The following is a 14,479-nucleotide window of genomic DNA, read 5'->3' as shown; positions in this document are numbered from 1 at the left end:
GCGGTCGCCGTCGGCAGCTGAGGCGTCGGAGATGATGGAGGGCTGGCGGGAGTGACAGGGGCTGATCCTCAAAGCAGCTGTGGTGGCAGGAGACTGGTGTGTGAGTGGGCTAAAAGACATTTGGTGTATCTGAGCATGTGGTTGTGTAGGCCTATACCTTGCCTGTCCGCGGGGTGTGAATGGTACAGGGTCTGTTGACTCTGTCTGATTGCCGCAGTGAGGGGAAGGTCTGCTTGCATCACCCACTCCTGACTGCCGTTCACCACCGGCTCCGATGGCATCGCCAGAGAGTGACGCTTTGGCACATCTTTAGTGAGGGTGGCCAGAGACTGCTTTGCCTGGGGTACAAAAACAACACACACACACACACACACAAATGCTCCATATTTCAGTTATAATCACAAGAACCTTTATAAAGTTGGCTCTAAAATTCTGAGGCTATAAGCTGAAATAAAATGCTGAATTTTAAATGTAATAAAGATGAGGACATGACAGTAAAGTTTCTAATGCTAAAAAAAATTTTTATTTTAAATTTGTCAAAGAATCCTGAAAAAAAAAAAAAAAATGTTCACAAAAATATTAAGCAGCACAACTGTTTTCAACATTGTTTTCAACATATTATCTTGTGACACTGAAGACCGGAGTAATGTCTGCTGAAAATTGTCATCACTTTGCCATCATAGAATTAAATTACATTTTAAAATTCAAATAGAGAACAGTTATTTAAAATGTTATTAATATTTCACAACATTAGTGTTTTTACTGTATTTTTTAAATGCAGTAAAAACAACGCTCTATTATATTTCACTATACACTCTATTATATTTCACTATTATATTTATATTCTATCTACTTGTTTTATTTATTATATATATTAAAATTTGACCCTCTAACACTAGCACTATCTTTTCTATTTCTATTCTACCTACTTTTGTTGGTTTGATTGCTTCTATTGTCCTATAAAAGCAACAAAAATAAATAATACAAGCAAAGATATATGATAAACAGTATCTTATCTAAATTATCTAAAATAATTTGATGAAAAATACTTAAGTTCTTCCCTGGGCTTCCTCAATCAAGATCAAATCATTACTATTATCGTTACTTTTAAAGAGTGACACTCCTGACAAACAATCATATTAGTCAGTGGTAAATTAATCGTTCTTTGTACATCTACAATTATCTAGTGTAACCCTGAGCAAAAAGAAAAAGATTAAATAATTATTATAGCACGAAAGGTTTAATGTTAGATTGACAAATTTCATTTTTGAAAGATTATGTCAGAAGACACACATTAAGCGTATATTAACCAAACTGAAGTGTCAGTGGTGGATCTCATGCACAGGTAATGCACGTCACCTTTCTGTGCTGGTCATAGTTTCTGATGAAGTCTCGGAGCTGCTCTTCTCTGCTCTCCAGTGTGGTGTATAGCTGCTGCATCTGGTTCACCAGGTCAGCCTTTTCTGCCTTCAACCGCTTCCGATCACCCTTCATAGCTACACACAAACATACACAATCATATTCATGAATGCAGTAATAATATTGACTTTTAGCACATCTTATAAGTATATAATTATCTGAGTGTGTTCTAGATCATAACATTCATATTTAATTGTTTTTGCAGTGTGGCTGCAACAAAAATACAGGCTTTGTGCCCTTGAATGACACGCTTCTGTGGTTTGTGCCCTGACCCTATCTGTCAGATAAGAGTTGTGGATATACAAAGTGACGGACTACCCTGTGTGTGTACAAAATAAATAATCTTAAACTTAAAATCTAGTGTCTTGTTAGGCACTCTTTATTGTTGGATTTAAGTCTTATGTTTTATTGTTATTATCATTAGCGTAAATAAAGAACTGTGTGTCGCAGTGCACCGCTCAAAACAGCCTCAAGGGGGCAGCATGCTCCACTATAAACATCCCACGCGGAAAAGAGACATTTGTGTTCTTTGTTACAAAATAATTAACAGTAAACCCAAATGCATTCAATTTTAAAGGTTTAATTTAAGAGGAAGCGTGAGGCATAACATAACAATTCAATATCTTTTATTACCATTTAATTTACAACAACCTAAAGCGCGCTCTGGTCTGCTCTCTTGCAGCTTATAAAAAGTCAATCATTTATTTTACTCGAGACAATTGTCTCTTTCCCCCTCAAACTGAAGGAGGCTCCTCATTCCACAGTCAAACCCGTTTTTCCACTATCTTTTGAGAGCTGTCGACATTCATGAGCACACGTGCACCCCACCACCCATCACTTCTCCCTCTCTAACCCATCTTTCTTTTCTCCAAAAGGGCCAAAAAGACCCAAATCCGGTTTAGTTTGCTGAAAACTGTGCTTGACGCAGCCTGTCCTGTGTAGAATATTTATAATGGACTGGCAGGTTGCTTCAATTCTTGTTTAGGTACTACAGGTGTTACATTACAAACTGAACGACTAAGTGTCAAGTAACACAGTTGACCTAGTGTAAAGTCTGTCAAATCTAGTACAGGGTGTTCAACACACAGTAGATCTCTTTAAAAAGTGTTCAAAAACCATTAGATAATATTTTAATGTGATTTGGATACGTTGCTCAATGCTGTCGTATCTGAGACATGTACAGACTGAAATATGATGTCATGGTTTGCTGTAGATATTGACAGCTGCTGTTTAGCCTCGAGACTTAACTGATTGACTGACTTATCCGTTTATCTATTTAAAAACATTTCACATTTAATAAATATAAGAATGTCAATTCATTAGATGATAAAATATTAAACCAAATGACTTATTTTTAAGACAGCACAAACACACTTTTCAAGCTAACATTTCACAAAACGAGATTAAATTGAGAGCAAATGTAGACCTTTGCGTATTGTCTTTCTTCTCAGATTGTTCTCTTGAGAAAAATGCAAGTTATCTCGATTCCTAGGACGTCTAGGGTGTCATCTCATGTGCGTTTCCTTAAGTGATTCAGAAGATTTCAACAATGTCTTAAACTGCGCTTAGAATGGTCATGATACCAGAAGTCTGAGATTAAAAGTCTAAGATTTTAATATGAACTTCATCAATAACATTTCCAATGAGTAAATTATTTGTTCTATGCTAGCTGTATTCATTTTATAACGCTTTATCCTTGCTGAATTTCAACAGTTCTTCAGAAATCATTCTAATATGCTGAATAACAGCATTATATATAAATATTTTCTTTTGATCGGCTTAATGCATCCTTGCTGAAAAAAAGGATTAATTTGTTTAAAAAAAAGTGCTGTCTCCAAACTTTTGAACAGCAGTGCATATAAATTGATCATCACTTTACAACTAAAACAAAATATATGCTCTGACACTTTTATATGTCAGCACTTGAGTTTATCGCTGTCATAACATTTGAAAAACCCTCCCTTCACACTTCATCCTGAAGCACCTCCAGCTCACACTGCAGGAACGTATTGATAAGACACACTTTTGAACGAATGACGTTATGTATCAAAACTCAACTCTTTCTCCTTGCACTTGGGTCCTCTGTTTATACAAGTGTCTCAAATACACTAAAAGAGCATTACACGACAGATAAACAGATAGCAGACAAGATAAGCTACAAGCACACACACACACACACACATTAAAGTCTCTGGTGAGAGGTAGATTAGGCATCTATTACACTCTCAACTGAAATACACGCCTCACACATACTTGAAAGTTCTCCTTTGAAGGCATTTCTTTCATCTTTAAACTGTCTTTTATCCTCTTGACAAACAACATCAGTAATCTATATCTATTTTTTTTTTTGTCGGACATAGTTGGACGCCCACTGTGACCCATCTCTATTACTGAAACAATGATTTTGGGTACACTCAGGCGGTATTGATGTGTCTAGGGAGGGTGAAGCGCTTGCACAGCACACGGGGGATTTCTCTGGTAATCCTGCAATATTGGCTTTGTGATTGGGGTTCAGACCTTGTAAGGCCTCCTTGGCACGTTCCAGCTCCTGCTCCTTCTCCCCCAGCTGCACCTTGAGCTCGGCGGCGGAGAGCGTGTCGGCCGAGCAGCCGCCGTGCGAGTCCTCCAGGTCTTTACTCAACATGTCCTTCATCTGCCTGAGGAGGTGCACCTCTTCCTGCAACTGAGCCACCTCCTCCCTCAGCAACACTGTGGGAGAAATCCAGAGAGACGGAGATAAAGAAATCACTTAGTAACAAGTAGCTCTCAGCAAGTCCTGTTTTGATGCTACATATTATTTTTTTATTTTCCATGTGGCCAGCAGGCTAAGAGGAAACAGCATAATTATGTAAAACAAAGAGTGGCTGTTAAGATACTTCATTTTTTATTTCTCACTCTTAAACAATGCTATATTTCATCCCTTTTTAATCACAGAGAAGCAGATCACATAATAAAGAAGCAGCATTCAGATCTGGAGGGGGTGCGAGACAATTTCTATGCCATTTTCAAGGCTCTTTCATAGAGTCAAGGGAGTTCGAGAACAGACACATTAGGAATGAGAGTGAAACCACGGCAACAAGAGCGGGACACAGGCCCATTTAAAGCAAAACAGCAGTAATTGGCAATGTATCAACAAATACACAAGCAAAACTGTTTAGGCATTGAGAGACGGGAGGCTGAAAGGACAAAAATGTTCCAGAGCCTCTTTTAATGAGCGGAAGAGTGGTGCTTGCTTTGCTTTGAATGAAGGGGAAAAAAACAGCCCATATCTCAACCCCACACAGAGAGTGCCTATAAACCATAGCAAAGCTGATTGAAGGACTTTCAAAAGCTCATGTGGCGACTTTCTGTTGTCAACATTTCATTTGAAGTCTTGTCCCTCTAATGTGCCGGAAATTCACAGAACATCATCGAGTCCCGAAAGCAAGCCAAATTAGCCGAGCTGCCAGTCAGGTGTGCTCTGCCTCTACTGATATGCTCAGTAAGTGAATAAATTAAACGGAGGCCTTCGCTCAATGCACTCTACATTACCAGGCAACAGCTGCGACATCAATCTTTTTCAAGGGAAACCAGGGAGCTTATCAAGTAATAGAATTCAATTAACTGTAAACTATAATGCACCCACGCTGCAGCCTGGACAATAAAGGCCCAGCTGGGATAAAATAAATCTGCAGCACTTATCAAGGGCAATCGATACAGTTAATGAGGTATTTTGCTTGGAGTGCAACATGGTAATGTAAAATACATCTTGCCAGGCACTTGATGGTTTTGTAGTTTTTCTTTCTGTTTTTGAGTGGCAGTTGCAGTCCTGGGTGCATAAACATGACAAAAAACACTTCTGAACAAAGTAGCAGTTAATTATATACATTTAAGATGTTTTATTCCTCTGCTCAAATCCCAACATAATATACATGTTTTTTTCTGATAAAAAAGTAATATTTTATATATACATATATATATATATATATACACACACACACACACACAAACTAATAATGTACTGTATTATAAATATGTATATATAAGCATTGAAAATACATTACAAAAAAAATAATAAAAAAAAATTCAAGAAAAAAAATATTTTGATTGAGTATTGCATAAATTATGTTAATTAATAGGAATTACTGTTTTTTTTTTAATATGAAATGATTTAAAAAAACGTATTATACACTTAACTCTTGTGGTGCGTTAAATGCATTAATAAATTTAACATGTTATTTCCATAATTAATCACACCAACTTAATGTGTAAAACCAACAGCCCTTATATATTTTAATTTTGTGTATATATTTTTTATCTACTGTAATAGAGCAGTTTATTAATCAAAGATGTAATTGTTTTGGAAGCTGTATTTAATCTCAGGGCACATGTGCCAGCTGACACTGTGTGAGTGCAGTAACCACTGGTACCTCACCTCCACTTTAATGTGACATGAGAACACTCGATGAGAGCACTTCCAGATAAAACTGACAATTAAATCACTTCAACCAGCTAATGTCGCAGTTCGATAGTGGATGTTTGAAAGCGATCCCGCTCTTAAGCCGTGAACATGCGAGACAGAGAGTGGGCCGGCCGCGTATGGAGATAGCATGAGGTGCTCGAGGCATTTCTTCAGCCCGCTGTTGACAAAGTGAGCGTCTGCAGCGCCACTGATAAGACAGAGACAGGGACAGCCCATTGGTCAGTGTCTGCGCCCACTAGCAGGGAGAGGCAAGCAACCGGGCTTCAACATGGCACAAGAAGCTCTTTTTCCTGGAAAGTGTCATCTTTCACGCTGTTGCGTTGGAGACCAAAGCCACTTATTCATTTGTTTAACTCGGCGGAGACTTATTTGGGGCAGTGGGTCCGGCTGTTGTCCTGCTTTGAGCTCCAGCACATACACAGAGCTTTGGCTTACTAACAGTATTTGTATGAGAACTATGTAGCTTCTGCGTTCAAGCAGCAGTTCTGCTGGTTTGTGCCAAACTCTTGGCCTAAAAATGCAAAGAATCATAAAATTATACAGAGCATGCAAGATCCTTCATGTTAAACCACAAATTTTGCAGCAAACACACACCAGCGTCAAGCTCTGAAAATTCAAAAATCATAAAAAAAAGGTCAACAAACAACATACTAGCCATTGATTGAATCAATCTCTATTGAAATACACAAACAATTTAGTTCAGTTTTATTTATTCTGAGTATTCCCAAGATACAAACCAGCAGACCACAACACTTCTTGAGGAAATAAAAGAGGTTCAGAAAGAAGTCAATGGTTGCATCATTGTTGTACAAAATTAAAAGGCAAAATCAGTGTTTGCTATTTACTATGCTATCTGGGAAAACTGCATATTTTGCCCAGGAATGGACATTTGCAAAGGGAAATACAGGTACATTACACGCAAAACAAACAATACAACTCAATAAAACCTGTGTGCGATGACCCAAATACTGGTTTGAGTGAAATTATTTTATAATTGTACCAGTATACCAACAAGTGTTTTGTTTTTGGTAATTTAAATAAAGCTAAAATAAAAAATAAATATTACATGAAAAACTTAAACTTAAAAATGTAAATGAAAATTAGAAATGTTGTCTTGGCAACTAAGTGAAATTACTAAGTTTTATAATAAAAAATTATTCAGTTTTAAGTACTAAAATTACCAAAACTGAAATAAAAACTAAAGTTATATAGAAATAAAAGCTAATAAAATGACAAAAGCACATACATTTACTAAACAGAACATGAAAACTGAAAAAAAAAGATAATTCAAAATATTATAAAAATTATAATAGTATATAAATAATACTGAAATAACACTGCCGCTAATAAAAAAAAGTCCATTATAAATATACAAAACAATCAACCTACCAACAAGGCAAACGCTGCAACAATACAGTAATATTAATACTGAAGTCTAAGACACAAAATGGCATTCATATGAAACAAAAAAAGGGAGCGAGTCCATGATGTGATACAAGACATAGAAGAAGCAGTGGTTTTAGTCGATGAACAGATGTGCGGACTGATACAGCGCTGACATGGATGATAAAGAATATTAGGAAATATCTGACTGCTGAATTGATCAATCAGAATCAAGTATTTCAGAGAGTATGTGTGTAATAAAATAAATTAATTATCATTCCAAGTATTAACTGGCATCCAAATGCCAGTTTTATAATTATTCTGCTTTAGTCAGAACCAAGTTGAAATAAGAGTTCATAGTCTCTATTTGAAGAAGCTGCATGGTGAGTATTCACTCACAGGGTTGTGTGAAATCTCATCAGAACTTCCTGAAAAGTGTCTTTGGGTCTTTATGGTGTAAGAACTGAGGCTGATAAACACAAAAGCAATCAGGCCCCTAATTCCCCAAAATGCACTGTTCAATCGATTCGCACTGGTGTCATGTCTCCTTCTCACTTATCTCAAGAGCCAAACTAACCGTGCACTTCTTTGCTTCGCAGCCACAGTGTGTGGATAAATCGAAGCAAAACTAAGCTAAGTCATAAAGTAGTTATGGATGAGTCTGTAAGAGCAATAAACCTGCATTTTTTAACTGTAAAGCTACTAAATGTTATATTCTAGATTTAATTTCTATCAAGTCTGTTACTCAAACTAGAATCAAGTAGGTCAATACGAAGCACCAAATACTTGTGCTTAACTTTCATTCCATCACACTCATAAAAAAGGAAAATGATTTAATTTAATAGGCTAGTAAAATCTCAATCACATTGATGCTGCTGTCTGGTGCCACATAAAACAATGACAATAACCAGCTATATAAACTTTGCAGCGGCAGCAATATTTTCTACTGCATAGATTGTCTTTATCTGACAGTTTTTGGCCTGCAGTTCTGCAGTTCTGTGATAAAGCATTTTGTAAAGGGCTGAACTCCAGAATGCATGTTTCAACAGATCTGTAGACAAGTTCTGATGTATAACCACCTCCACGAGACTCCCAAACGACCTGTACACGCAACTGAGTCCTTAGGCAACTCTACAAAAATGTCCTCAAAAGGAATTCATCACAGAAGATACAGCAGAAGAACAAAGAACAAAGTGCATCTTTACATGTTAGAGTTTAACAAAGTTCTGGGGTCCCAATGGCCCCAACAGACTTCTAACCCAGAGAAGACCACATAAGGTCAATGATGGAGAGGTTGCAGGTAGTGTTGTCAAAAGACCCGGTATTTCGGTTTTTAAATAAGTATAAAGAATGGCATTGGTTTTGTACATTTCATTTTTGTTTAACGTTATTAATAAAAATGTTGTTCAATTAGCATGTTTTTGTGTTTTGCTTTGGTACCGAAATTGGTACCGAGAACCGTGGATTTTCACTGGTATTGGTACCGAATACTGAAATGTTGGTACCGTGAGAACACTAGTTGCAGGTGTCTCCGGGCTCTGGCACACTTTCCAAATCTCAAGGGATGGCTGGATTTATGGAATGATCTAGATATTAAAGAGCCATTCTTTATGCAATGCCGTTTGCATGCAAAAAGCATAGTGAATAAAAAAAGATCCACAGTTTGTTTCAAATAGTTAGGATAACAAAGGTTTACTAATTAAACAATGTACTACAGAAACATTTAATACCACAGCTTAAACATGAATCAACCAAGGATTTACTGTGACTGTTACTCCAAATTATCCATTAATAAAAAATGTAAAACATTTCCCCTAGACATGGGCACAGTGTCTGTGGCATTTTCCCACATTGCTTTCACTAACTAGCTTTGATACTGACTCCGATATGACTGTTTAAGGAGCTCTAAACCCTAAGGTTACATTTTGGGAGTTTTTGGGGAGAGTCTACAACAATGCAGCAGCAGGGGATTTCACTGTGAGCTGCAGTGGTTTTAATCAGTGATTAAGATGACCGAGCAGCATGCTGTCAAGAGTTCAAAAAACCTCTCGCTCTGAGCCTCTGTGAGTCAGAGAAGGTGAACCGATAAAACACAAAAGAGAATATCATTAAAGTGGATTATTCCAATTCCACGCAATTCAATCTCATTCTTAAGGCTCTCTTTGATTTCTGCTTTTTCCTTTGAGATATTATGATCAATGCAAAGGAATGTTTCATCACATACTTTCTTTTTCATCACTTATATTTTACATTTTATCCTTAGGAGCACAAGTTCACAGCAAATACAGAAGCTTTGCGGTACGGGTCCCACACATATATGAGATGCAGTCTTCAGGGAGGTTTGTGTTACAGTTAATGTAAATCTTTTGAGGATATTAAATGCTTTGAAACCAGTGGGAAATCTGGCTTTAGATGTTACTGGTCAGTCTGTAAGCTCTTTGGAATAGGCCCTTGTTCATCGTAGCATTTGTTATTTTAAAAAATCTTTTTCTTAAAGGACTATTCTGGCTTTAGTGCAAGTGTAGCTCAATCGACAGCACTTGTGGCATGCATAATGTTGATTAGCACAATAATTAAATTTAATTTGTCCATCTTTTATTAAAAACAAAAGATCCAATTTACAACTTTGTTGACATGACAATGTAACACCTAAAACCCTAAACAACTTTAGAACTCATAAGCTCAAGTTTTGAGAGAAAAATAAATGGAAGTTGTTTCATAAAATTATAGGCTTCACATTTTTGCTTTTAAATCCTCCAAAAATTGGCCCCATTTACTTCCATTATGAAGTGCTGTCATGTAACTTTGCTTTTTGCCTTTTTTTACAAAAAAAGAGGGACAGGTTAATTTTATTTTATTTTTTTAATTAAGGTTATGCCACAAACAACTGTCGATTGAATTTATTTTATGCTGAACCAGGAATATTTCTCTAATCAGGATCTTGTTTAGTTTTCTAGTAAAAAATATCTAAATATCCTTAAAACAAGATTGTAGCAAAATTGTAGAAGTCTTGTTTTCAGAATGATTAGGCTTATTTTCTTACCAGTTTTTCCTGTTCCAAGCATAAGCCCCACCAAAATTTAGTTTGATTTATGCTCACAACAAGAAATGAATAAGATAAAGAAGCAATACAATACAAGATATACTCTCTGAAGTCTTCTTATCTTATAAAATTGTGCCTTTCAATTACATGTATCTTTAAATGAAGGATCTTTATATAGTAAAAAACAAGTCTGAAAAATGAACATGGTGCAAAGAGTTCATCTACAGAGAACATCTACGTAAAGATTAATGGTCTTTACGGCATAGTGTTCAATAGATCGCACATGCTTTAAGCAGGGCAGCTATTGGCACGTATATGTCCCTGCAGACCGATAACTGGCTTCCTAGTGAGTCGTTCGACTCTGATGATTATGGATATAATTCACAGGCAAAGAACGTGATTCCGTGGGCTGCAGCGGGAGACCACAGAGGTTGGTGCCTTGATGATAAAGGCCACTCTTCATCTGATGGATCACACTGCTAATGCCTCTTAGGCTGAGAACCAAATTACAGAAGCACAAATCACAGCTCTCGTTTGTGGCTTGAGAGGAGAGCAGAGGTCGAGAGAGGCAGAGAGAGATACTCTTATCCCGCTTTGATAGCAGCCAATCCAGCCATGCAGCCTCTCTGACCTCCTGTCAATCACAGAGCTGCTCTGCACGTGAAAACACAAAATGCATTTGAAAGGTTCATTAAATTAGCATTTTATACTAAGCAGCAGCGGTGTTGAAAAGACCAGCTTTTGTTGTATTTTGGATGTTGGTGTCTCCACTTGGCTTATTAGCTAGCTTAAAGTTAACATGAAATCAAAACGGACAATTCTTATTTTACTATGGAATACTGCAGTGTTTATTATTAATGAATTACCATGCACATAATTTTTTTTAAATTCATGTGACTTTATGAATCTTTAATCAAAATATCTTCCCCAGCCTCTTGCAATGACATCTCATCTCAGTTTACGTGTACACTGGTGTGAGGTTGTGGTGAGGAACACAACCTGTCACTCACATGAGATTGAAGCAACAGCAGACAACAAGTCAAATAAACCAATCAATTCTTTATGGACAAAATGAAGTCCTGCCCTACTTTTATTCTTGTTCAAGAAGCTGTTTCACTCGGATGTCTCAAGACAATTCGGACAAAATGGTATAAACGTATGATAATAATTATGTACATTTTATTATTTTTTTATACGATCAAAGTCGTATGATATCACAATTTCGCAATCTCATGCAAATACTTTTTTTAATATATATTTTTAAATAAAATGACTTAATCTTACACATTTTAGCAGTTTATACTTTTAGAATTTTTTCATTATTTTAAACAAACATTGAAACAAAATAAATACCTCAGTAGTCAAAAAAATATTTATTAATAAATAATTTACACAGGATGCATTCATCATATATTATAATTTATTTCTTCATAAACTAAGCATTCATTTGCAGGTTACAGAATTTCTTAAGAAAATGCCAGCAAATTAATTGACTTCACTGGTGAATTAACTTTAACAAATATTTCATTGTTTTTATTCATATCAAACTAAATTAATACAAACAAAACAAATATATTTTAAAATATTTGTTTTGTATTAACGTTTCAACTAACATTTGTTTATGCTTAAGTAAACCATGTTACTATGGCGCTTAAAACATAGTATTTTAAGTTACATTATTGTAACTTAAGTTACATTAATGATTTAACATTATTTGTATTGTTGTAGTCTAATGACTGTCAAGTTATCAAAAAGCAAAAATAAAACAGAAATAACAATAATGGGTTCTTTATTAGTTATCAGATACTTAAACATAAAAATCATCATAAAAACATAAAAACAACAATCTCTGTTTCCTTAGTTAACCAGCTTCTCCCAAATGACCATGCTGGCTAACTAGCTTCACCAACGAACTTTTTTTGGTTAATATCATGACAGCTAGCATTAAACCCCACCATTTACTTGATATTTACAATTAAAACACAACTATTCCTGAAAGCTTAATACACTCTTAAAACAAAACACCTACTATTATCTTTCTGTTGTGTAACAGGATCTCACCCGTTTCTCAGCACTAGCTCTTACATTTGTTCTTTTCAGAGCTAATTCAGGAAATTTGTTTTATAGCCCTTCTTGTGTTTCTGTCTAGTTCTCCTCATTTGTAAGTTGTTTTGAATAAGAGCATCTGTTAAATGAATAAATGTAAATGGAATTGTAAACAATGAGCCAAGCCATAACTGCAAAACACTGTCTTTGAAGAGAAGCCTGTCAGAAATGCTAAATATCAGCTTGATTTGGATTTGGACTGGATTGTTCCTTGGAACAACTGCCAAAAATGCTAAATGAGCCAGTTACTAATACATCAAGTGAAATGCATAATTCTGAGACAGTTTTATTAATCCAGATGAAATATTTGCATACTCCACATTAAACCCCAGCGTGACCCAAATATGCTGACCCATATAGGCGAAGAAAATCAACCTCAGCATTTCTTTTAAGACCTACACAAGAGCTTATATCAAAAATAGCACCCACGTCAAATGACATTTCCAAATCAGAGCTGTGATAGAAGTATTATTAAAAGGTAGGAGGTGTGGGCTGCTATACTACGATAAAGCTACTTGTGCCAGCACCGAAATAATGCATGAAAACGCATTACAAATCTCACGCTATGCAGAGAGATTGCGGGTGACACTTGTATGCCTTTTGGTGAGAAAATGTGGCTGACTTGTGTGTAGCACACTTTTGAGATGAAGAGACGATGTAAAGCACATGTATTGTGTGGCATCTGTGCAGAATCATATTAAATTTTGCATGCATGATGGCAAAAAAACCTTCTCTGTGTGTGTGCTTAGTCCTCGGTGTAGGGATATCTGAGGGTAACAGCTGTGCTGAATTAATTGCTCTGCGTTTAAATTACAAACGTTGTTACAATATATATATATATATATATATATATGGTTTCTTGAGCACCAGATCAGTATATTATTATGTCTGAAAGACTGGAGTAATGGCTGCTTATAATTAAGCTTTGTAATCACATTAATAAATTACATTTAACAATTAATATAATTAAATTGTAATTATATTTCACATTATTACTTTTTACCGTATCATTGACCAAACTTTTGCAATACAAAGTAGCATTCAGAACATTCTAAAAAGCTAAATTTTTTTTCCGGCTGCAAATAAACAGCTTGTTCTGAACTTTCAGATGTCAGCAAGATTTAATATATATTTACATGTGACCACACACATTTACATGCCAATGATGTCTAATTTATGTTTGGAAACTTGGCCTGCCAGGGAAGTAATAAGGGCTTGAATTCAAATATTCAAAACTCTGTTACTTTGTTGTTTTTGTCCACCTCCTACTCAAGCATATGCTTTCCTCTGATACTGGAATAAAACCACTTTGTCATTTAGCTTGACAGCAGCAAATCCTGTTGGACAGTTGTCTCAGACTGCACAATTTTTTTCAGGACATATCATTTGCTGTGTTATGTAACACAAACACTTAAGTGAAGTGTCTCACTTCAAAATCCCTGTGGACTTGGCTGAGGTGACGGAATGCAACATATTGTAGTAGCTCTCAGCGTGGGTGCTCCAGACAGGGCTTTGGCAGCATGAAACTTGTCCGTGAGCTGTAATGTGAACTTGTAGTTTGTATTTTGGGGTGGGAGAGAAGGGCAGAGCTTGATAGAACCATCTGGCAGCGGGAGTTTGGAGGGTCAAACTCATTATCTTCATCTATTTGGAGCGTAACCACTGGCACAGAGTAGATCAGTGAGCCGCAGAGGTTATGCCAAGCCCTGTTGGCGCCGGTGGCACAATATTCTCAAAATACCATTGGACTATGAGCGCACACACAGACACTTGCAGGTGCACCTGTACAGTATGTCCACTTGTAAATAATGAAATAAACAGACACACAGATGCACTTGTGGGTGAAATGTAATGTGCAAATAAACCTAAACTATAATATCTAAAATGTAAATAGAAAGCAAAACAAAATAAAAAAGGAGAAATATATATGATGTGCTTTTTATTTGGCAATTATAAAAAACAAAACAAAACTTTACACTTAAAGACATACAGTGGTGTGAAAAAGTGTTGGCCCCCTTCCTGATTTCTTATTTTTTTGCATGTTTGTCACACTTTAATGTTTCAGA

General features: G+C 36.1%; 1 protein-coding gene across 1 annotated transcript in view; it reads right to left on the bottom strand.

Annotated features, from left to right (window-relative positions):
- The window catches only part of LOC107685722 (kazrin-like), a 149,560-nt gene that overhangs the window by 11,378 nt on the left and 123,703 nt on the right, over positions 1-14,479 (bottom strand). Inside the window, exons 5-7 of the mRNA XM_016482419.1 lie at positions 3,937-4,128; positions 1,344-1,496; positions 158-379 (exon numbers count right to left, since the gene is read on the bottom strand). Of these exons, the coding sequence (XP_016337905.1) occupies positions 158-379; positions 1,344-1,496; positions 3,937-4,128 (567 nt within the window). The remainder of the gene's footprint in view (positions 1-157; positions 380-1,343; positions 1,497-3,936; positions 4,129-14,479) is intronic.

The sequence above is a fragment of the Sinocyclocheilus anshuiensis genome, unplaced genomic scaffold, assembly GCF_001515605.1.
Source record: "Sinocyclocheilus anshuiensis isolate Anshui unplaced genomic scaffold, SAMN03320099.WGS_v1.1 scaffold257, whole genome shotgun sequence".
Classification (NCBI taxonomy): domain Eukaryota; kingdom Metazoa; phylum Chordata; class Actinopteri; order Cypriniformes; family Cyprinidae; genus Sinocyclocheilus; species Sinocyclocheilus anshuiensis.
Note: the sequence above shows the minus strand (reverse complement) of the source record. Positions and strands in the feature narration are given on the sequence as shown.